The 23,916-nt window shown below is 38.5% G+C and overlaps 1 protein-coding gene across 5 annotated transcripts; it reads left to right on the top strand.

Moving 5' to 3' along the window:
* The first annotated feature begins 1,984 nt into the window (after positions 1-1,984).
* CCDC62 (coiled-coil domain containing 62) lies at positions 1,985-23,028 on the top strand. Of its 5 annotated transcripts, none has more exons than XM_077834738.1 (13): positions 1,985-2,088; positions 3,236-3,396; positions 4,798-4,990; positions 6,443-6,609; positions 7,900-8,001; positions 8,348-8,519; positions 8,598-8,699; positions 9,906-9,994; positions 11,137-11,237; positions 17,168-17,348; positions 18,928-19,059; positions 20,360-20,452; positions 22,185-23,028. In XM_077834738.1, exons 2-12 carry the CDS (start codon positions 3,361-3,363, stop codon positions 20,444-20,446), a joined length of 1,362 nt encoding a protein of 453 aa, XP_077690864.1. In that variant the 5' UTR covers positions 1,985-2,088; positions 3,236-3,360; the 3' UTR covers positions 20,447-20,452; positions 22,185-23,028. The 5 variants fall into 5 exon arrangements, with proteins under 5 accessions (XP_077690864.1, XP_077690861.1, XP_077690866.1 ...); XM_077834735.1 differs by having other exon boundaries at positions 17,144-17,348; XM_077834740.1 differs by having other exon boundaries at positions 4,785-4,990; positions 17,144-17,348.
* Positions 23,029-23,916: the final 888 nt, after the last annotated feature.

Genomic DNA, 23,916 nt, shown 5'->3' with positions numbered 1-23,916 from the left:
GTACTTTAATGGTAAAGATTGCACTACAGTACTTGTATGAGGTGAACTGAAAAATACTGTTGTTTTTACAGTGCAAATATTTGTAATAACATAAGTAAGCAGAGTACACTCTCTATTCTGTGTTGTAATTGAAATCAATATATTTGAAAATGTAGAAAAAAATCCAAAAATATTTAATAAATTTCAATTGGTATTATATTAAGTGTGATTAGGATTAATTTTTTTAGTTAATCATGAGTTAACTGCAATTAATTGACAGCCTAGTAAAACTGTATTCTCACTTGACCCTTCCCCCTCCCCCCTTTTTAGATGATCCAAGTGGAAATCAGTTTGATGCACTTACACTTGTGTAACTCCTCTGACTTTAGTGGAGTTATTTAAATTGGTGTAAATTAAAAGTGAGATCAGAAATGGGCCTCAAGTTCCCAAGATCTGTTAATAGTTTCATATTAAAAGGGTTGATAGAGCAAGGAGCACTGAAAGAATGTAGGACAAGCTTTTTTGCAACAAATACTGTAAGATAAGATTTGCATGACTCCTACCAGTCTCATGCTATACTGGCTCATATGGTTAGTTCACTTAATACGTACGAGTCTGGAATAAACAGTATCTGGAAATCTGACTTCTGGTTTGCTGCTAGTATAAAACTGATAGAGTTCAAACCAGGACTATATGCTTAAAGATAAATGTTTGCTGAATTTAAATACAGTGCTAATTAAGAAACTGAATATTAGGAAAAAGTATTGTGAATAAATGTGTCAACCTGGCTGAACAACACACCCTAGCTCTTTTTTTCAGCTTTATACTATGAAACTGTAACTAGTTATGTCAATCATGTAATAAAGATAATTCATCTTTTAGAAAGACTTCAACTGATTTCTTAGTAGTATTATAATGTAACTGGCTTGAGAGAAATTCAAATTGTGGTTAAACCAAACCACCTCTAGGCCTAGGGGCCAAATTTCTTCAATGTAGGCATTATATTGATGTTGAAAGATATTGTTTCATCTGATTGTAGCCACACCTTTGTGACAAATAACTAAGTAACTTCATACCAAAGACTTTTCCTGCTAAATGTTTTAGCATAGGTAGTCTGTAAATCGATGGGCCAGAATTGATGTTGGTACTTGAGTATTACGAAATTTCTCTTTGCAACTGTTATGTTCAAATTTTTAATAAAGGGGTGCTACTGTGATGACTTGCAATATATATACAGTAGCAGCTAAAGCTTCTCTGATAAAGTGGTTTTAAATACACCTAACTTCAGTCATCATAGCATATAAACTGATTGTTTTAATTAATCTTATGCCCTGTATCTGACAAGCAACAACTGCCTTAAGATGTTCAGGATATTAGTCACCTTCATAGAAACACCCCTTCTTGTGGCACCTGCATATACGTGCCAGGTTTTGTTAGATATGTCTTATGAATTCAGTTTCAAGCATATATGTTTTCTGTAATTTCACCTATTACACTACTGCATGACAGCAGAAAAGCTCAATCGTTCTAAATCCCTAAAGTGTATTAAAGTACAATAATTTTATCATGACAAGTTTCATGTAATCATAAAATTAGATAAAATGAAGTGCACTTAGAGTGCACACAAGTACTTATAAGTGCACATAAGTAGCCACTTATACAGTACTTCTAAAAACTAAATACACTTCCTCTTCAAGCTGTGCAAAAACCAGATATTTCAACACTCTCTCCCCCCTCCGCACTAACGAAGGGCAGAAATGGAGTAACTAACCCACTCCGTTCCCGTTCTCCAGGGCAAAAGAGTCTGCGTGCCCCCGAAAGGGGGAGAGCTGCACCCCCAGCTCACGCGCCTCACCCCCAGTAGCTGCCGAGCCAAGGGGCGGTCGCCGGCCGGGCAATTAACGCCTATTGAGGGGGGCTGGAAAAGTGGCCGGCAGGGGGCGGCCGTACCCTGGCCCCGCCCCCCTTCAGCGCTCCTTCGCCGGGCACCGCCCCAAGCCGTGGAGCCGGAGTTCCGAAACCCTCCCGCCCCGAGCTGGCGCGGAGAAGGTGGCGCTTGCTCGCGACCCAACGGCTTTAACCGCTCGCGCGGCATTCGAACTGCTCCAGGTAACAGGTCCAGCGCGTGAGCCGAGTGACGCAACCCGATAGGTGGGGCTAATGGAGGCCGGAGGGAGGGGTCTGTGGGCCGGCTGAGGCGGGAGAGCTGCGATGGAGGCATCAGTTAAGCTAAGCGGGATCGCGGGGGATTCAGCCGCTGGATGGGAGACCACACGTCGGTTGAGGTCTGCGGCTTTGTGTGCTTCAGCTGACGATGGAGTGCAGCCAGGAGCTGCAAAACACGGCACGACCCGGCTGTGGAACTAGAGCCGGCGGGGAGCGGGATTAGGGTTTCCGATCGGCTGGGGCGGGGCCCTAAACTGGAGAGCTCAGGACTGGAGCGGCTGCACAGCGCGGACACCGACATGGTATAAAACTCGCCAGGTGTCCCCGATGCTTTCCCAGCAAGGTGGCGACCCTGCCCAGCAGCCTCCGAACGGGGGCGCCTCTCGGGGATGGGGCTGAGCTCCCAGCGGTTCCCTCGGATAACGGGCTACAGGCTCTGGAGCCCAGCCCAGCCGCAGGGTCCCTCCGACCGCACGGAGCTCGGCGGCGGGCGCGGGTTTCCAAACCGGGCTCCGGCGCGGCCAGGGGGCGCCCGGGCCTCCCCGCGCCTGAGGAGCAGCCCTGAGGGCGACTTGGGACGGAAGCGCTGCCGCGGGACTGCCAGGCGGCTCCCATCGGCCTGTGGGAGGCGGCAGCGCGAGCTTGGCCTGAGCCCCCGGGGGAGCGTTTCCCCTCAGACCGCCTGGCACCCCCAGCTCTGGGGCTGAGCCCTTAGTGCCGGGGGAGGGGGGCGGCGAGTGGCCCCTTCAGTCCCGCTGCCCCTGAGGGGAGGCTGGGGTTCTAGACCTTGAAGTGTGATTTAGAGAGGAGAATGGAGGCCTGGCAAACTACCGGCAGGGAAGTGGTGCCAGGGACGGGAAGTTGCCCCCCTGGGTGCGGAGAGGGTTAAGAGTCCCTGTGTTACAGGACAGAATTCATTGGCAGCCCGTAAACAGACGTCTCTTACCTAGTGACAGGTTTCAGAGCGGTAGCTGTTAGTCTGTATCAGCAAAAACAAGAGGAGCCTCTTTTATGTTTCCTCTGTTTCACTGGATGACTTCAGAGTATGCTTATACCAGTATTCATTGATGTACTTTTTAAACTCTTTTAGCGACCTCATTGTACAAACATACCTGCCCACCAAGACCTACAACGCTTCAAACTGAAACTTAAAATTGTAGAAAATATTTATCCAGACCCATTAGTAAGTGGTGAACACCTGATCACAGAATACCTATGAATTCATCATTACCTCTCTCAGCTTCACCCCAGGTAAAAAAAACCATGCAAACAACACTTTAAATATGTAGCATATATACAAAAAGAAAAGGAGGACTTGTGGCACCTTAGAGACTAACCAATTTATTTGAGCATAAGCTTTTGTGAGCTACAGCTCACTCCATTGGATGCATAAAGTGGAAAATGAAGTGATCACTCTCCTTACAATGTGTATGATAATCAAGATGCTGGAAATGGCGAGTGAGTGTGATCACTTTAGATAAGCTATTACCAGCAGGAGGGTGGGGGGAGAGAGAACCTTTTGGAGTGATAAGGACCCATTTTTTCATGGTCTGTGTGTATAAAACATCCTCACTGCATTTTCCACTTTATGCATCCTATGGAGTGAGCTGTAGCTCACAAAAGCTTATGCTCAAATAAATTGGTTAGTCTCTAAGGTGCCACAAGTACTCCTTTTCTTTTTGCGAATAGAGACTAACACGGGTGCTACTCTGAAACGTAGCATATATAGTTTGTTTAACAGGAAAGCATTCATTGAAGTGCAGAGAGCTTCAATCAAAACTGCTAGGTATTAGCTTTTCTTCAAGTCGTACGTCAAAGTAAGATGGAGAATAGAATAAAGCATGCTCTCCTACTTTATACATCTTTGTAAAAAGAAACATTGTAATCTGCTCTAATTTAATGTTAGTAGAATCCTGGAAACCTGTAACGGTACAGCAAGCTGAATATCTCTGGGGATTGTTGTGTAGATTTAGGCCCTGGTCTTACAGACACTTACAATTTTTGTATAATTTCTTCAAGGAGATATCCTTAATTTTACTACCAGGAATAAAATTAAGCGTGTGTGTAAATGTTTGCAGGATTGAGGCCTGAGGTGGTATCAGAGGCTGAACTGTTTTTTTAAGTTACTTTATTCTTCATCAGATAGTTATCAAGAGTTAATAAATGTCAGTGTAACCAAATAAAAGAAATAAGGTTTGAATACTCACCCCAAAATGCTAAACTATTTGTGTATTTATCAAAGGGTAAACAAGAAATCTCGGATTATCTGATTTCAGATGTGAAAAGATGTTTAATTTTAGATTAAATTTAAAGATGCTAACTAATTAGCGGGTGATTATTGCCACATTATCGATTCTTCTTTTAATGTTGGAATTTGGTTATTAAAAGTAAATTACTATTTAACTTTAAGAGTAGGCTTTAATTGAGCTATAAAAATGCAATTTCTTTCTAATTTTTATATTGAAATTTAGGAAGACTCTAGTGCTCTCCTTGGGTTTATTTTTGGTGATTTTAAATGGCTTATTGAAATGTTTGTTTTAAAAATACAAGTAGCCACCTCACAGCATTATATAATGACATAACATGTTAATTAGATAGTTTTGTGATTAATTTCTTGTTGCTTGTATATGATGGAGCAGTTTCTTTCTGTAGAATCGTCGCACAGACCTTGAGAGCAGCACCATTCAGAAACAGAGGAAAGAACTCCAGCTGTTAATAGCAGAACTGAAAGATCGTGATAAGGAGCTCAATGACATGGTTGCAGTGCATCAGAGACAGCTACTAGCCTGGGAAGATGATCGACAAAAAATACTGACTCTGGCAGAACGATGCAGCAGGCTAGAAAGTAAGTACTGTACAATGTAAGGCCCTGGTCCTGTCAGCAGATTCTTATGGGTAGATGTTTGTGCCCTTGCAGAGCCCCCTCTGTGTGTAATAATGTTACAGCATGTAAAGGATGTTTTTGATTTTGATTTTTTTTTCCCATCTTTCCAAAAGTAGTTGTCAGTATTCTTTCAGAGACAACAACTTCCTCAGTGGTACTAAAATGGTCTGATTATTGATTGGAAGGAGATGGACCTGATAATTTCATGATCTTTTCCTTCTCAAACCACATGCTGATTCCATGAATCCTTACTAATGAAAAGTATCATTTAAAAAAATTGCATCATAAAATATGTAGGAAAAAGCACATAATGTTGTAAATCATATCTTAGGAGTGTTGTTTTAATGTAGCAATAAACTATAGCAGGGTGTCCTTAACTTGGCTATTTGGGATTGTTTTTTTTTTTTTTTTCTGAACCTCTCTTGGTTTTTTAAACATTCCCTGGATTATTTGGATTTTACCATCTCCCTTTCTGTCCCACAGAAATCTAGCTGCTCTTCCTATGATATCCTTATAATCTAACAGCCACTTTTAACCTGATTATAAAAATAATTTAGTCTATTGAGTATTGTGGAGTTTAATTTTCAAGTCACAACCTGCTACTGAAAGGTCAATCTGGTTGGGGTGCCCCTTAAATCGTGACTGTCACTTTTTGTTGTTCATCCCTTTGCTGTCCCCTTATGCTCAATGGTGTGTCTTCTTCTGTCAGCCCCACAGGGTACTTATTTTTTACCTCTTTCCTCACTAACTTTTTCCTCTACATTCTCTGAACATTAAGGGTGTAGGGATTTTTGCGTTATTTTAACAATGAGATTTTAGCTCTGTACCATCAGGAATTAGTGCACAGCTGTGACATTATCAGGAAGGCACTGCCAGCCAATCAGAATGAGACTTTGGGTGATCTGTCCCCTCAGCCATGTTTAAATGGTATCTCACAACAGAATGAATATTCCATGTGTCTTAGATTACCATAGAAATACTAGAATGTCATGGAGGGAAGGATCTCTTTAGAGCTTATTGAAAGATGATTTGTTATAGAAACTCTGAAAGCAGCAAGATCCTTTGCACTTCTGAAAGAAACTATTACCTGAAAACAGTTATAATTTTTTGTTTTAAGGACTGTAAATTTACTTCATTATTATAACCTTTTAACCTGTGTAGAATTTATATAAAATACATATTGATAACTCTCTCTGCAAACTCAAAAATGTACAATTAAGTAGGGAGGAAGTATGTCAGGTAAAAATCAATACGTCTACTTCAGAATTATGCCACTGTGCATCCATTTCTAGAAATTTAATGTTTTTTGTACTTTAAAATGCTGTGTTAAAGTACTTCTGCTTTTTAAAAGATGGTATGCGAAACATCATTTAAACTATTTGCTCACATTAGATACCTGATTTCTTTCCTCAGATGAACTACACAAAAGAAATGAGATGATAAGAACACTAACACAAAGATTAAAGCTCTTAGAATCTCAGCAGAATGATCGTAGGACAACACTTGAAAATACTCAACAGAAGCTTCAGGAGCTGTCTCAAAAAGCAACAGATACAACTCTTCATTGTCAGGCCCTGGAGGTAGGTATTGGTTGTGTTCATGCAACTCCCACTGAAGTCTGCAGGTATTTTCTGTATATAAGGACTGCAGATTTAGGCTTCTATGTTGTTCTTGTCTTTGGGTCAAATAACACTAGGTTAAGGTATTAGTCTAACAAGGTTTTGTGATTGCGGTCTCTATTTGATTGGTTTCTGGGGAGCGCCACTTACCAGTGAGGGGATGCCAAAACTGCAGCTATTAAACTGACCAACTGCAGTACTTGCCATTTTATTATGAACAGTTTTAGAAAGCCATTGCTATAAATTTAACTTGCTATCATGAATTATAAAGTCTTGTCATCAGTTTAAAGATATGTAAGTAATTAAAACTGCAGATTTTTTTAATGTCTTTTTGTTCATTTGGCAATTATAACTTTATCTATCTAAAACACAATTTAAAAATACGATTACAATATAGTTCAGTAATACTTTGCATTTTCTATATCCTCTCTTACCTGATGATCTTTTAAACATTAAGTGTCACACAAGCTCTATAAGGCTGGTAGGTGGTAGCATAACCATTTTACAGCTGGATAAGCAGAGGCACGGATTGGGTCAGAGACTTGGCTGTGATCATATGAAAGAGCTGGGAATAGTACCCAGGAGTTCTAACTCCTAATGCCCTGTTCTAACCAATAGACTATAATACAGAATGGGATATCCATAAGTTTAGCTCTGATATATACTAGCTGAACAATGTAGAGCTGCCTCTGCTGTCTCTTGTTTTATCCCCTCATTCTCTGTTCCCTTCCTTGATCTAGAACTCTTTGGAATAGTGTTTCCCAAACTTGGTGTTTCAATACTTAGGAATTTCTGAACCTTGCTGTTAATTCTTTTTTTTTTTTAAAGGTAAGAACAAAAACAAAGTGAGCTGTTAATGGTATTAAGATTTTTTTTTAAAAGAGTCCTATTTTATCCTTCCGAAACTTGTTGCTATTTAAATAGTGATTTATGTCTTCAAAGCCATTTATAAATTCTTTCACCACCCCTCCTCATTTTACAGATGGATAATCTAATGCACAGAGAGGAGATATGACTTGTCAAAAGTAAGAGTGTAAACTGGAGGACAACCAGGATTAGAATTTAGGAACAACTGGCTCTCAAGCTCCAGTTTCTACTCTCTAAACTATGTTGCCTCCCTCTTGACATTTATTTAAAGTTGTAGATATATTTATCAGAAGAAAGAGCCCTTTGATGTTGAATTACTGAAAGTTTATTTAGTAACAGTGTAACTAGTCACTAGTTGATACTTTTTTCCTTCCTATTTATTAGGAGAAAAATCAAAGTCTCAACTGTTCAGTGTTGGAGCTGTCTGCTAAAATAGGCCAGTTACAAGCTAGAGAACAGGAACTCATTACGATGCTAAAGCTAAAGGTAACATCTATCATCTTCTCACTGCATGCCAAAGTATCTGAACAAAACTCCAATGCCATTACCTAATGTGGTGTGATCAGATTGCTGGATGGTTGACTTGACTGAAAGTGGAAAAATCTTCAACAAACCAGAAACCTATGTATTCAGAAAGTATAGTGGACTTCTGTAAACACATTTCTGATTGTCCAGAGTTCAGAGCAAGTCGTCTTCAATTCAGCTTGAGACTGTTAGTAGAGTGGGAAGCTTTCACTATTGCATCAGCATCTACCAGGCAAAATGAGAAGACCTAGAAAAGAAGATAAAAGAAAAAATATTTAAGTATGTTTTATTTTCTTATTTTTTGTAGGACAAAGATATACTTGAAGCAACCAATCACATTACTGAATTTACGTCTAAATTTAAAAAGTTGGAAAGTGCATTGCGTGCAGCTAAGATGGGGGAATCCAGTATCAATAAAGAAAAGCAGGATTTCAAACTGAGATTGAAACAACTAACATTTGAAATGAATAAATTAAAAGGTAAGTAATATAACTGACATCTCCTCCACTGTAAATCTGAGTGTATACCTTTCACTCAAGAACACACTTTATTTTAAGATGACCTCAGTGAAAAGACAAAAGAAAATAATGAACAGCGGGAAGAAATCATACGCCTCAAACAAGAAAACAACTACCTGAAGAATGAGCTCGTACTTAATGGTGAGTGAAGGGCTTTAGTGCCCAATTCTTGATGGGCCAGAGGTTTTCAGATTGTGGTCTTTGCAACACTTGCTGGTGGTCTAGAGAGAGCTATCTCATTGTATCCTTCCCTTTATTGGCCCCTGTTAAATTATATTAAAAGAAGCTAAAAGTATATTCATAGTATTGCTTTTCTACTAAATCAATTTATGTAGTTGCCACAGGGATCTTATGTGAGCATGAATGGGAGGGAAGGTGGTTATTTGGATTGTGAATGGGAGGGATAGGTGGTACAGGGGTCAGTCTCTGTGTTAGTGTTTGAGAACCTCTGATATAATGTATTAGTAATATAGATAAACATGAGTGACATTTTTCCCCTTCTTTCACCACTGCATAGAAAATGGTGAAACAATTAAAAACAAAAAAATGACTCTTAAACCTAGAACTAATAAAAAGACAAGAGTCTGCAACATGGCTGAGGCTGAGCTTGTGAGGTGCTGAATGCCTTCAGCTTCTCCCATTAGCAGTAAGCAAATGTTGGAAAGGAGGGAGAGTGTTCATTTGGCTGCTATTCTCCCATAATGAACTCTCTTGGTTTAAAATGCCCTAACATGAAGACCTGAATAGCAAAAAGGAGTGAGTGTATGTCTTGGCATGTGCACTTTGCATTTGTGTGTAGATATTGCTGTTACTGCAGCAAAATAGTACTAAGAGAATGGCAAATTGCTGCTCTTCCATACTTCAAAATGTACAATGGAGGTTGAAAAGACTAAATAAGAGATTCTGTTCCCTGTTGCGGGGAGCTTTAAGCCAGTGACCTCCCCCATCTCATCTGCACCAAGCATTGACCCCTCATGTGTTTAAAACCATACTTGCAGCTGTTTCCCCCACACAGACACAAAGTTGGAATTTATTTCTGAGTTTGCTTTTTCATAAAGGAATCTTAAAAATATAACAACAAAGATAAGCCAGTGAGTGATGGTAATATGAAATGTATTTTAAAAATATTGCTAAAAGTTGGGTGCATGTTGAGGTGAAAAACCATACCTGAATGTTTTATTTAGTTGGCCCATGAGTTATAGAAAGAGGTTTCTGTCTTGTTCATGAAAAAGCATTGTGTTGATCTTGAGACTTTTTAGGTTAATATTACTTTTTATGACATTCTCTCTTGTGTGTATTTCGTTTTGCACTTTGATTTCTATGGGGAAAATAATTGTTTTAAAACAGTTGAGAAAGCAAATAGACAAGATCAGCTTCTTCAATCTGCCAAGTCTAAACAAGTCCGGACCAACACAGAACTGTCCAATTTGCGGCAGGTATGATCCTCATTGCATTTCTTTTCTGTGTTTATGAAGGCAGTTTTCAGTAATAACATTTGTCTATATAGAACTATATACAAATAAATAGAATTAACAGTTCAATTAAGTAATAAATTTTGTTCACTATTGCTAAATCATGGACCCACTGTAGATCTTGAGCTGCTTATGACTAGCAACCTATGGTATAAATCCCTATTTTTTACATACTGATTATAGTAAGTAAAGGTTAGAGCACTGATTTATGTCAAAATGTTTGGTGTTGTGACAAATAAGTTCCATACCCACACAGACTTAGGCCTGTGCTCAGCTTCACCCAGTGGGAGGAGTCCCACCTTCCCAGTGTAAAGTTAAGCACATGCATGAGTTTTTGCAGAATTGGGGCCTAAGTCTAGGGGGGAAAATGACCATGAATTAAAATAAACAACTTTACCAAATATGCATTGCTTTGGTATTTAATAAGATACATTTTCAGAATAACTTGTCATTATCTGTGGAATTAAATTGTAAAAATTTTGGGCCTTGTTTTCTGAGCACCCACAGTTCCTATTAAAGCAAATGGGAGCTGTGAGTGTTCTACACCTTGGAAAATCAGATCCTTTACGACTGAAGTGAATTCACTTGGTATTAAGGGGCACTGTGCTAGATGTGCTGTCCTTTTTCAGAAGAGAGTTAAAGCCAATGTCCTGATGACTTGGAATCTTTAAATGATCACATGGCACTTTTTGTAAGTGTAGCAGTGTTTAGTCTGTGTGTGTTTTGACCATAATCCAACTCTGATAACTTTTATTCTGTCTATAAAATTTCCAGATAGTATTAATTCTTGCCTTACAGTGTTGTGTGGTATTGTCCTATTTTGCTAAGCAGCTACTGTTTTTTTTTTTCAATCAGGGATGGCTGCATTTTTAATAGGGTTTAAAGTAATTCCTAGGTAGAACCAAATCTTACATTCCCATTCCCCCCAAACTTCCATTGGAAATGCAGGATCACACACTTTTTTTTTTCTGTTTTGAATATCAGTGTTGGATTGTAAAATGCTCTGGAGATCTTTTGAGATGAAAAGCAGTATATTAAAGTAAGATGGCATAATATTCCTTGTTCTTCAGCGTTTCACTAACTGTTTTATCACTGTCTGGAAGTAGATCTATGTAAAACAGCAGCATGATCTGCAATTTCTTCATTTCAACTTGGAGAGTTCTCAAGAATTGTGGCAGAAACACAAGGGGGAGGCACACGAAATAAAGTAAGCTTGGTGATGTGGCTTTCATAATTGTTTAAGGAGAGAATCAATCATGTATGACACATTTAGTATTCTAAAAAAATGTATAATACTTCAACACTTTTATACATTAAAATATGACACCTCTGGCCTGTGAGCCACAAATATGCAATACTGTTCTCATGTAGTTTTCGGTTATGTGGTCAAGAGACATAGTGTATGTTAGTCACAGACTAGAGCATCGGCTGAGTCAGACAACTACTACTACTGTGTAAGAAATAAAATTTTATAAAATCAAATTAGAGTAAACATAACAAATCTAGTCATAAACGTTTCTAGTAAAATAAGCCATAGTAAAAATTACTATTATTCATACTATCTCTTTATGCCTGCTTAATCATTCTACCTTGTAACATTTCTTTAATGAATTTGATCCCTACTAGTGTTTCAGATTAAGTGCCTGTCAGGCTTCTGGGGCTTCCTTGTTTTTTTGTTTTTATTTTTAATTAGTCAACATTAAGTTACTGTGCCTACAAAAAAGTAACTGGGAGCACTTTAGATGAGTATTCTTCTAGTGGATGTACCTTACGCTATTCTTAGCCACATACTTTTAGCTGCATGCTTTTCCTCAAAAACGGTGTAGAATTCAAACAACTATTTTTTTTACACCAAATGACTTTTATTCCTAATGCCTGTCGTTTGTACATGTGGTTACATGTACAGTATAAAGCTTATATTTTCTCTCACCTTTAATATTTTTTATTTATATTGAATGTTAGCAGTGGTTCTCAACCTGTGGTCTGCAGACCCCCGGGGGTCTGCAGACTATATCTAAGATTTTTCAAAGGGGTCTGGCACCTCCATTTGAAATTTTTTCAGGGGTCCACGGATGAAAAATTTTTGTTGACCACTGTCCTAGATTAAACTTTCCTTGTTTCCCAGCATGAATTCAATCCTTAGACTGATACGTTGGTGTCCATTTCTCTCTCTTTTGTGAAACTGCTAAAGAGCGGTCTGGAGATATGGAGCATCATGAAACTGGCCTATTAATATAGTGTCTAATTTTTAAAAATTCAAATGGCTTTTGTTTTCAGTCTGGAAAACCAGAGCACAATTTATAGATTCAAGTAGAATTCCTACAGTATATAATATGGGTAAAATATAAAAAGACTCTCTGTTCCTGATTCTGCAATGTACAATGCATGGATTGATAGCCCCTTCTGTGTGTCAGTGGGGTTCTGTGTGGGCACAGCTCTTTGCCTTTGTATCGCACATCTAGCACAGGATGAAGCCACAATCCTACAAAGTATGGTTTATTACCAAATACAATTCAAATATTAAATGCAATATTTATAACTAGAGTTCTTTATCATGCCATTGTAGTATCGGTTTGGTATTATCAGACCTTGAAAGTAGCAACGAAAAAGACACAGTTAGCAGTGAAGGCACTCAGAAGATACCTAAGGAATATGGGACTACGCAAACTCAGAAATGCAGTCTAAAAAAAATCTGTAATATGTGTGAAGCAAAGAATAGCCAGCTAATTAATGTGTCAGACATGGAGGAAAGTACCTTGGCTCACTTAAATCAGCTTCAGAAAATCTGTAAAGGTTTATCACATGGACAAAAGACTTTGTTTATGGAAGATGAAAAGCAGAATGCTTCAGTAAGCACAGATGAACTAGACAGCAGAACTGTATCTGATAGAAACAGTATGAGGTCTGTGGAAGGCAGGGAAACATCTCAAACTTCACAAGATGTATTTCTAAGCAGAGACCAACAAAACTTCAGAGCATCTTTACCTATACACGAGCATTGGCTCAACTTCAGTCCTCATTTAGATTCATTGAATTGCTGGCATCCTGGGTCAAAGCAGTCTGACAGAACTGATATTGAATGTAATGATCAGACAGAGACAGTGGGAATTTCATGTGACCGAAAAAGCAGAGCGTCTCCTGGTACGCTTCCCATAGATGAATCTGGCTTCTGTACTCTTAACTCCATCATAGATAAAGCTGCATGTTATAAGCCACTAACAGATCTGGAATGGATGCAGATTTTCAGACCCATAGAAGGAGATGGAAATGTGTGGTGCAGAGCAATTTGCAACTGTCTCAAGACTGCACATGGAATAAAAAGTACCAGCTTAAAAAGGTTATGTATTGTTACATTTGAAAACCCAAATCTATAGATACAGCTATAATTATGTAGAGGCAAGTGGGATGGAGAATGAGTTTCTGCATATTAAGAAGTTTTAAAGAAATACTGGTATATTTTGCAGGCTTTGGGAGCCCCCTAAGGAAACATTTATGTATGTAGTGTTATGCTGACAATAGGCAAGGAAATTCAAAGCTCTGACTATTCTGATGGATGTACCATGACAGCAGCTGTTCACTGAAGAGCACTTCGCTTCAGTTTCCCTCCTAGATTGCTTAATTTTTTTCAGTTATCAACATTATTATACAAGGACGTAATCCTTTGGATCACTTTACAAAGAATTCATCCCTGTTCCCACTTAGCTCTCCACTAGACACAGAAGAGGCCCATTTCTTCAGCTGGTGCAAATTAGCTAGCACAATTGATTGCAATAGATTTACACTGATTTACACTAGTTGAGGATCTTGCCCAGAGACTATATTCCAACATCCAATTATATGAACTTTATGTAGGGGCATGTTTAAAGTACTGTCTCTTCCTTGTTTGTTTAAAACAATACAACAACAAAAGTTGTATAAGTCCATCTCCGTTCAGGGACAAAAGCTTGATGAATAGGCATCCGTTTGAAATGGAATGCTGTTCCAGAGCATTCCCACATAGCTTAGTTTTTGCACTTGTAAACCAGCTTTTTCATTTGGTTAGAGTTACTTTGTACTGTCCATAAATCATCTCTCCCCCTCTACTCCCCTTTCTTCTACCTCCTCCATCCCACCCATCCCAAAAACCTTGCACCCTTTCCTAGAAACCCTACACTCCCATTCCAGTGAATTCCTGTTTGAGAATTAGTTATAAACTTTGTTAACTTAATCACTTTGCCTCTGCCCCCCAAAAGTCTCACTTGGGAACATTCAACCTTGGTAGTGCAGGGAAGAGTAGATGTCACTTCCTTCTGCCAGTGAAGGCCACTCTACCTTGCATGGGATTTGCTCTGTGAGGTGCTTCTACTGTTGCCTCCTGTGAGGATTTTCCTTCATAGGAGCCCAACTGATGGAAGATGTGCTGTCCTGGCCACATCCATTTCCCAGCCAGTGCTATCCTCTTTTGGAATCTGCACTAAATGCTTATTCGCTCCTTGGATGAGGGGAGGTTGAAGGTACCTTTTGCCACCACAAACCCGCTCAGTGTGAATTTACTGTTGCTTGGGCTCTTTGTTAGGGTTTGCACTCTTATCCAGGGCTTGACTCTTGATTCTGTAGTCTCTTGGTGATAGCTTAATTGGGTATTCAGTCGGCAAAGGAGGGTGCTTCCCTTGTCAGTCCATCTGACATTTTGGCATGAGTCATTGCCGTTTTTGTAATAACTGTCGAGGGATCTTAACTCAGTTGATGAATTGCCATATTTTATCACGAGAGATTGTGAAATTTTATATTGATGGCATAATCTCTATTTTATATACTACAGTGACTCTTTCTGTTGTACTAACAGTTGCTGCATTTTGTTTAATGGACGTGAATGTGGGTTATATTTTTGAAGTTGGAGCACGAAACTGGCTGATCACTGTAGTGTTGCTGGCCTGCACTCCATTTGGTTTGAACAAGGCCCATTTGTATCTTGAACCAAACCACTCATGCCAAATTCAAGCCTGTTCATTTCCTTTTTCCATTCCGCACTCTGTTGTCTTCAAAGCTGGATCACTGTGTGGCGTGACCTCCTAAACCAAGAGTGGTAGGCCCTCAACTTCTCCTCATTCATATCCCTCCTAAAGGCTCACAAATGTTAGTGCATGTCAATCAAATGCACTCTGGACCGTACCATTTTATAAGTGGGTAACTAAAATTAAACAAAACAGTTCTGAGAACCTCTTCCTTTGTGCCTTCCAAAGCGTCTTTTTTAGATTGTAAATTCCTTGGGATAGGGACTGTCTGTATTGGCCCTGTAAAGTGTGGTGCTTAATGGTGGTCCTTAATGAATGTCGGGTTGCATGTAAAAATGCATTTGGTATTTGGTAATTCCCTATAGATGCAGAAATGTGTCCAAAAAGGTGCTTTTGCTTATTAGAGAGGGAGGATCATAGGAAAACATGCTGAGAGATGGTCAATTCTTAATTTTTAACTTTTTAAAATAAAAATAACACACAACATTTAAAAAGCTCCATTAAAGTGAAATTGATTCATTTAGCAGCTGGAAATAAACAAGTCGTTGCACAGCTAGAAACTACTAGTAAACCCCTGAACACACATGTAAACAACTGTGAATAAGCTGCAGACTACACTAGGCATTCTGTGTAAGCAGACCACAGGATGCAGGTGATCCTATTTATTGTTTAGAATCATTGCAACTTGCTGGCTTTCTAGCAATTATCCCAGTTCAGTGTCTCTAACATCTATTTAGAGCACTAGTACAGTGCGTTTCCTGTGCTGCCATATGTGAATAGACTGATTTCTGGTTGGCTGAAGTTTTTATTATTTTTTGTAAAACATCTAATTAGTATTAGTAAGTGGCTGGTCAAACTACAGAGCAGTCAGAGAGGTTGGCATAGATTCCATGTGGTGTATTGCGACAAGATGTTTATCTTCTTGAAGTAGTTTTCCCCCTATCCTTGAGCAATATTCTTATCAAGGGTAGAAAGTAAAATTAATTTTTATTAGAGAAAGAAAGAAAATGTGTAATATTCAGTTCCTTCGTGGGCATATTTTGGGAGTTCCTATTGTTGAACTGAAAGAAAGTGTGCTAGAGAGGGCTTTGTGATGGTATGGTTGAGTATCCTGATAGTAGTGGGTCAGTGTACTTGGACACTGGTATTGTGTTGGGTGTGACTATTACCTTAACTTACAATTCAATTGCTTTTTTAATATGTGGTGGTGTGAAGAAATATACTTGAACAACCTGAACCCTAAATTAATCTTTTTTTTTTTTGTATGCGGAATTATGTATAGGTTGAAGTCCTTTGGCATAAAAAAGCTTTACATACATATTAAAATATTAGCGATATCAACTTTGGAATTTTCTCTCTTCTGAGTATACTACCTGGTCTAAAGTTCAGCAGAGAAAGCTGAAGGTATAAAGAGATAATGCTGTATGTGAAGTCCTAGGCTGAACAGGTCTTGCATGCTGTTGGGTGTGTGTCCAAAGGTCAGGCCTGATCCTACACTGCCTGATGTTTACCTCCTGACATCTGAAACAATACACCTTTAGCTCCACACTCTGAAACCCTATCCAGGCAGTTGAGTTTTAGCTGTAGTTACAATTTTATGAGAAATAGTATTTAAATTCTGTCCCCCCTACCCACTCTCACCAAAAAAATCTAGTGTAGTGAAGGGTGGGAGGAAGCTGACCAGTGATGTCCAAAGTGCGCAAATAACTTTTAAACTCTTAATATTTTTGCTTTAATATTTAAAGCTACATTTTTAGACTTGTTTAAAGGAGGTTTTCAATAAGGGAATAGGTGGAGTCAGAGTATGAAAGCATGGGGTGCTGCCTTCATTTAGATATTTTGAGGAACCTTGATACTTTTTGTGCTGTCGTTTAAGGTAAACATGCTAAGCATATGGTAGTATATCCGCTTCTTCATGAAAGTATTTCAGGATTCCTCTCTTGTATTCAGAAAATAAGGCTGGATCCATCAAAGCACTTAAGCATGTAAATAACTTTAAGAGAGTAATGTCATTAACTTAGTTAGTCATGTGCTTGACTGCTTTGCTAGATCAAGGCCTAAGTGTATTTATATTGTATTATGACTTTTCTTAGTGAATTTACTGGTGATATTGTTTCAGAAAATATCTTAATTATATTGACAGTGAAGAACGTGTGGATCTGAATTCCTTTTACTCGGACTCTCCCTGTTGTTTGACGTCCACACAGAAGAGAGATGGGCCCCAGAAATGTGAGAAATTCTTCGATGCAGACCTCCCTTCAGAGATCAATAACTTATCAGTGATTCAGTCAGCAAATAAGTGCACCAGTCCTACTATCAACTATGTCAGTATCTAGCTTCATAATGTGGTACATTTAGTTTTAGGATGGCTAAAGTTAGAGTGAATTTACTTTCACAAAAGAGTCTGGTTTTTATTCTGTCTCCCTTCTATATATGAAGTAAATTAGACTTTTTAAAAGGGTTTTAAAGTGTATAGTCAAGTCACAAATCATGTTTAAAAAACCTGATTTATTTTTTTTACACTGAGTTATAGATTATTAAAACTGGAATCACTTTAAAAATCTCACTTGCTTGTCATGTCTTTGCCTTTTAAAAATATTTTAAAATAATAATTAATTTCACTTCCAGTTTCCCACCATGAGTTAGCATGATATTGCAGTATTTAGGTCGCAAATGATGCAGGGCAAATGATGCTGGCCTTATTAATGGTGCCAGCATAGGGGGCAAAGCCAGAGGGTCTCCCCTTTGCATCAGGGGACCAGGTAATAGCAAGCATGCTTGCATAGCGCTAGTCACCATTACCCAATCCCAGTAAATCTTGGGATCTGAGATTAACTGGGTGTTACTATTAGAGGTTGATGGGCAGAGGTTGTTCCTTTGTTCTGCTTGCTGACTGGAAACTTCCCTCCTTCCCATCTCTCTATTCGTATTCTTCTTAGTCATTACAATATTGCTGTTGCATGGTTATAATCTGCTTTTGCACTGTCTTGATTCCACTTGTTGCCAATCTGTGTTTGCTTTTTGGGTTGTGCAGGTTGGATTTATTTATAGATTGCAGGAAATGTTGAGCAGATTTCTGTTTGCACCTTATGTGGGTTTTGTTCTGTCCATCTGATGAGGATTGCAACTCAAGTTTGATCCTAGGAGCAGGAGGTTAGTTCACCATTCCCACATAGGAGACTTCAAATCAGTCATTAAAACTATTGGGGCAGGCATGAATTGTCTCTTGGTCCCTCTCTGATATGGTATATCCCCAAATTCCCATTCTTTACATTATTAGGCATCAACCCACCATTCTGTTTCAGTATCGTTTGGGTCTGTGGGAACCCCGTTGTGTGAGGAAAATGAGCAATAACCCAGCACAGCACCTTTTGTGGTGTCATTTAGGCTAACTGAAGACCTAATAGGCCTAGGATTAGGATCTGGGCCTAAGAATTAAGCATGCCTCTCTAAATCTGGAGATATGCTGCTTGTTTATAAGTATAGAAATGGGGGAAGATCACATTTTCAGTTACCACCAGCTGTCTCTCCTTTCAGCAGCTGCCAGGACAAGTTGCTTTATTGAAGCTAGTAAGAAATTTGCTGCCTTTTCATCTATTTGAAACACTAGCTTTTGTTTCGTCACTGGCACCTGTCTTTAACAGTAATGGAGTGTGTATGTGTATATGCATAGCAAGATGCAAGCTGTTACCCTGCACAGACCTTTCAATGGAAACGTTAGCATTTAAATTTGTAACCATTACAGATTCTGGAATGGCATTGTATGGTACAATGTATTTTCAAAGTTAGGGTTTTTTTTGTTTTTTTAAATAATGCCCAGTGGTAATTCTTCACATTTGCAATCAGTGAACATGTTTTAAAATGATCATTTAATAACTTTGGTTCAATTTCTGTTTCTTCTAGGACTCCTGTTCACCAACAAGTAAGCTCCAGCGTTTGCTGGCTGAGTCTCGACAGATGGTTGCTGATCTGGAGCTTAGCACGCTGCTCCACATTAACCCTTGTTGCAGTCCCAACAGCAGCAGTGTTAATATGGTATTTATCACTTTCATATGGCTAGATTTAGAATGTTGGGAAGAGTTACTGTGAACATTCTTTTCCTTTTGTTTGGCTTGTAATATGACATAGACAATGCACTCTTAACACTTTACCGATGGGAAAATGATTGGATATTTATGATAGTGTCTGAGCTAAACTTGGCTCAGTCTTGCACCCCTCTGTCTTCATATGATCAGGACAGAATTTGGCTTATGTGTCTAAACACAGAGAAGGAAGTTGTTGTTTTGGAGCAAGTTGTGGCAGGACAGCAGATAATGAACATAATTCTGATCTTAACTCATCCTTTTCTTATGCTTCGTATCATTTGCCGGGAGGAAGGTGATATCAGAGATTTAATGTGTGGTATATATGATCTGTTCTGGTACAGGCATAAATACTCATTTTTAATAGGTTAATTTCTTTAGTTCTTTCATTACAAGATTAAAGATAATGTATTAAGTCTCAATGGAAGTGCATGAAAATAATCTGTATGTAGTTATCACAAAAGTAGAACTTATCAGTGTGCCCTATTAGGAAGATTCTGTACACAGAATATTGATATATTAAACTTTGAAGTATGAGCTGTCTTCAAATATGAAGATGAAAACTTCGATCTAGTTTCAAAATAGTTTTTAAAAACCATATTTAACAGGGTTTATCTAATCTACACTGGCCAACTAATTTGGTTTGAAACTGAGTTCACTGAGGCTGTTTTTAAATTGGGCTTTATACCATTTAAAGCTTGATTTTAAAGGATCCAACATAAGCCTTTGGCAGGTGTACGTTTGTCCCTGCTGGGTTATGCTCTCTCTTAATTTTAGTTATTTTCTGCTATCAGCTGGGGGGACAGTTATAGATGGATTATAATGATTGAGATTATTTTATTATTCTAGATGTAAATGAAACTCTTCCCCTACCTCTTTGCCTTATGTACTCATCATCACATTTCAAATCTCATCTGAAAATTTATTTTTCTCCCTAGCCTATACCTATTAATTTCACGCTCCTGCTACAATTTTATTTTTACATCATAACTGTATTTTTTTGCATGAAAGACAATGCTATTTTGTAGAGTCTGTTAGGTGCTGTCTTAGTGGTAGATTGCTCAGCTAGGGCAGATAAATGCATATGCATATCCCTACTTCTCGGGTGAAAAGAAAAAGGTGGGAAAGAATGAGATGAGTTGGAGAGCACATAATTACTTTTCTCCAGTTTTGAACTCAGCAGCTGCATCAATTTTTATGATCTACTATGACGTTCTTAAGTCTGTACTTAATCTTTTTATTTTATATTATAGACAACAGAACTTACAGAAGCTCTTTGCAAAGCGCAGCTGCCAGCTATGGAAGAAAGTGAGACAAAACTGTCGCTGTTTTCTTTATGATCTTGAGTAAGTCTTCTTTTTTATTTTGTAATGTTTACAAATGCAGCAATAATATGTATTCTTTTACTTAAGATGGGCCTAGTACAAAGCTCTAAGTGCATCTACAATAAAACCCATATACATGAGACATCTAGCAGCAAACCGATGTTAGCTAATGCAGCCAGTAACTCCTCAGACATCTCCCTCCAAAAACCCTTGGGCAGTTAAGCCTTGCAACTCAAGCCCTGATCCTGCAATTCAGTCCATGTGGGTGATGGTCTGTGCCGCACAGAACCCCACTTAAATTAGTGGATCTCTGGGAGGGCACAGCAATTCTTTCCATGTGCAGCAGATTACAGGATGAAGGCCTGAGGCATTACTGGACCAAAGAAGTGGGGAGTGAATTCTGGAGTCAGGGGTCCTTTACTGAGAATGTTTTGTCCCCAGCTCCGAGAACTGCAAATCTATAGATGGTCATATGGAGCTGACCTCAAGCCTCAAGGAAATAAGGCTGACTCTAAAGTATTATTTGATAGTGTTTTTGTTGTTCCACGCCTCCCCCCACCCCGCCAAAAAAAAATTCCCACTGTCCAGCACCACCAATTGGTGTAGACAAGGGACTACTAGTGTAGACAAGGGACTTGCAGCCAGCAATTTAAGCACCATGTTGTCTAGACCTATTCTGAGCAGGGTGAGATGACATGGTTAAATGCTGCTTGGGTATGAACCAGAGTTAGTAACAAAGGAAAAATGCTGAATTAAAAAAAGCCCACGATAGATGCAGCCAAAGATGTATAGAATCTTTAAGCCATTGTGGGCTTTATATATCAATACCAACAGCCTGACTTGCATCTGGAAACCAGTCAGGCATGGAGTGCTGATGTGATATGCTCAGAGGCAACGCACTGCAAAATGCTGAGCAGCCTGAGCCTGATCCAGCAGAGCACTAAGAGACTGTTTAACTTTAAGCTTGCGAGTGATCTCATTTACTTCAGCCAAGAGAGAACTGAAGAAAGGCACTTGTCCACAATCACTCACTGCAAATCCTTAACAAATACTCCTAGAGACTGTTGCATAGTTCCTATTTAAACTCCCTTAAAAATTGATATAACTGAATCCAAAACAATCATCACAAAGTTTATAGCAGACCAGAAATAACTTTTAATGTATGTTTGTACATTTTTATTTAAAGGCATAATCAATTAATGTTAACTGCTTTGAAATCCTTAGCTGGAAGGTGCTCTGTCTTAATTTCCTATTTAATTGCCAAAGCTCTGGCCATCTTGGGCTTCATCAGTCTGTCATTTTTCCTCTAGAAAAGAGAGAATAATTTGGAGGGAGTCTAAAAGCCCTAAAACAGGTGAAAGCAATGAGAAAAATGATACTCTGAGCTCTTGGTAGCTATGGCATGCACCCCGGCTTGTAAATCCTGACTCTCGGGATTACATAGGGGAAAGAGGAGTAGTCCTTGTGCAATGAGAATTGCAGACCTGTTAAGTGTTTACACAGAAATGAAAAGAATCTATGTAGCGATTAACATCCAGTCATGTCCCTGTGGGAGACTGCTCATATGCACTTCACTCTATAAAATAACCTTTCTTTTTCCCCTTGACATTTCATGTCTTTACTGGTATTTCTATTTCTATTATGCCATGGAAAAAAAAATTTAGACTTGTAGTTTCAGTTTGTACTATTAGTAGTAGTAGTTGTCACTTTTCAATATGTTTTTAACTGAGTTTTCCCCCCCTCCTTTAACCAGATTCCTTGCACGTTCTCTGGAAGAAACAAAGATGACATCCTGACTATCTGGCAGGAACAAAGACGATGTTGTTGTCCTTATTAATTAAAATACATTTTGAGAACTGAAGATCATTACCACATTTCCGCTACAATGGACAGTTACTAAACATTTTGGCTCTACCTCTCATGAATGTTTGAAAATTTTGCAAGTGCCAAAAAGATGTGACCGTATTCTAGAATGTATTCTATGTTTGTGAATAATAACTTAGAATTATACTAAGATGAAAAACTGCTTTTTTTTATAGACCAGTACTCAGGTTAAATGCTAGGGTTTTTTTTTTTTAAGTAATAATATAAAATGCGTAATTCTTTACTCCATGAAGATGAGTTTTTTTTAAAATATAGAACTATTATTATTACTACTTCCATAGTTGTGCATAAATATTTGGTATTTACAGTGTATAACAGGAGAGTGTTCACTCTGTTTTAGTTCCGGACATTTTGCCATGTAAATAGATATGAATAATGTTTATAAGAGGTTGTTAATTAGTGAAGTAACAAGGATATACCTCCTACATTGCTGAAATTTATGAGACCCTTCACCCACAAGATGGGCAAAATAACTCTCCCCAGTCATGGGCTATTTAGTCTAACACAAGCGTCTTATAAGATCACGAGTTGATATGGATGTTTTTAGCAGTATATGACATGGATTTAATGTGTAGTCTTTTTAAATATTTTAACTATGCCTTTTGTATCTGTGATTTATCGGAAAAGTAGAAATGATCCATTATTGCATTTGAAAATATTTTTAACAAAAAAAGGCCATACAACCTAATAAATTCCATTTTTTCACTTCTGAATCTCTTCCTTACATCTTAGTTTTATGACGTATAACCAGTTATTGACCACGAATGTACTAGGTCTCAAATTTAGCATCACAGCTCCTATCCTGTATAAACCCTGGCTTGCTCTGTGGCACTGGTGGGAGGGAGGGATCCCTGCTCTGAGATTTGCATGACAAGAACTAGTATAAAACAAACTTTCAAAGTAATTTTTAAAGCAGCTGAGACTCAAATTCCCTACCTGCTAATGAGCACTGCGGTTAATATTCTCAAGGACTACTATTAAGTGTAGCATTGGAGTGCATACACGGTAAGATCATGATGCTAGCACTAAGGCCTGGTCTATCCTCCGTCTTTACACCAATTTTAACTAAATTGGTACATTTAAAAAAGCTATTTTAAATTAAATCAGTGCAATCTCCTACTGTGGATGCATTTATCAGTTTAAAAGTATTCATATCTAACCAACTCAAGCTAAATAATATAAACTCTTTGAAACTTGTACATGTGTTCATACCAGAGGGGTTGTACTGATTTTCTTTTAATTAAATCAATACATAAAACTGAGTTTAGTTAAGGTGCAAAAACTGTGTAGGCAAGTGTAAGAGTTAGTATCTTGGTCATATTATGCATGCTTTATTAGTGCTGCTGTATTTGTTTGGATTCATGTCTGGCATACTCACACACACCACTGTGTCTTAATCTTGTTCTGAATATGGTTTTCTTTAGGCATGAGATGATTTGGAAGATTGCAACTCTCAAACTGAAAGAGAGGTGAAATACTTGAGTGAATTTATTCATGAACTAACACACCTGCAAAACAAACAGATCATGCTCTGAGGCTTTCTGTGGAGATTCAAACTAAATCAACTACCTAACAACAGGTTTCAGAGTAGCAGCCGTGTT

The sequence above is a fragment of the Eretmochelys imbricata genome, chromosome 15 (assembly GCF_965152235.1).
Source record: "Eretmochelys imbricata isolate rEreImb1 chromosome 15, rEreImb1.hap1, whole genome shotgun sequence".
NCBI classification, from domain to species: Eukaryota; Metazoa; Chordata; order Testudines; family Cheloniidae; genus Eretmochelys; species Eretmochelys imbricata.
The sequence above is the reverse complement of the archived record's forward strand: the minus strand, read 5'-3'. Positions and strand labels throughout refer to the sequence as shown.

Bases quoted from the DNA above. Each gene is read 5' to 3' on its own strand.
- CCDC62 (XM_077834735.1), top strand. From the start codon at position 3,361: ATGAATTCATCATTACCTCTCTCAGCTTCACCCCAG. The intron at 8,700-9,905 runs GTGAGTGAAGGG...GTTTTAAAACAG, and splicing joins GAATGAGCTCGTACTTAATG to TTGAGAAAGCAAATAGACAA. The intron at 19,060-20,359 runs GTATTTATCACT...TTTATATTATAG, and splicing joins ACAGCAGCAGTGTTAATATG to ACAACAGAACTTACAGAAGC.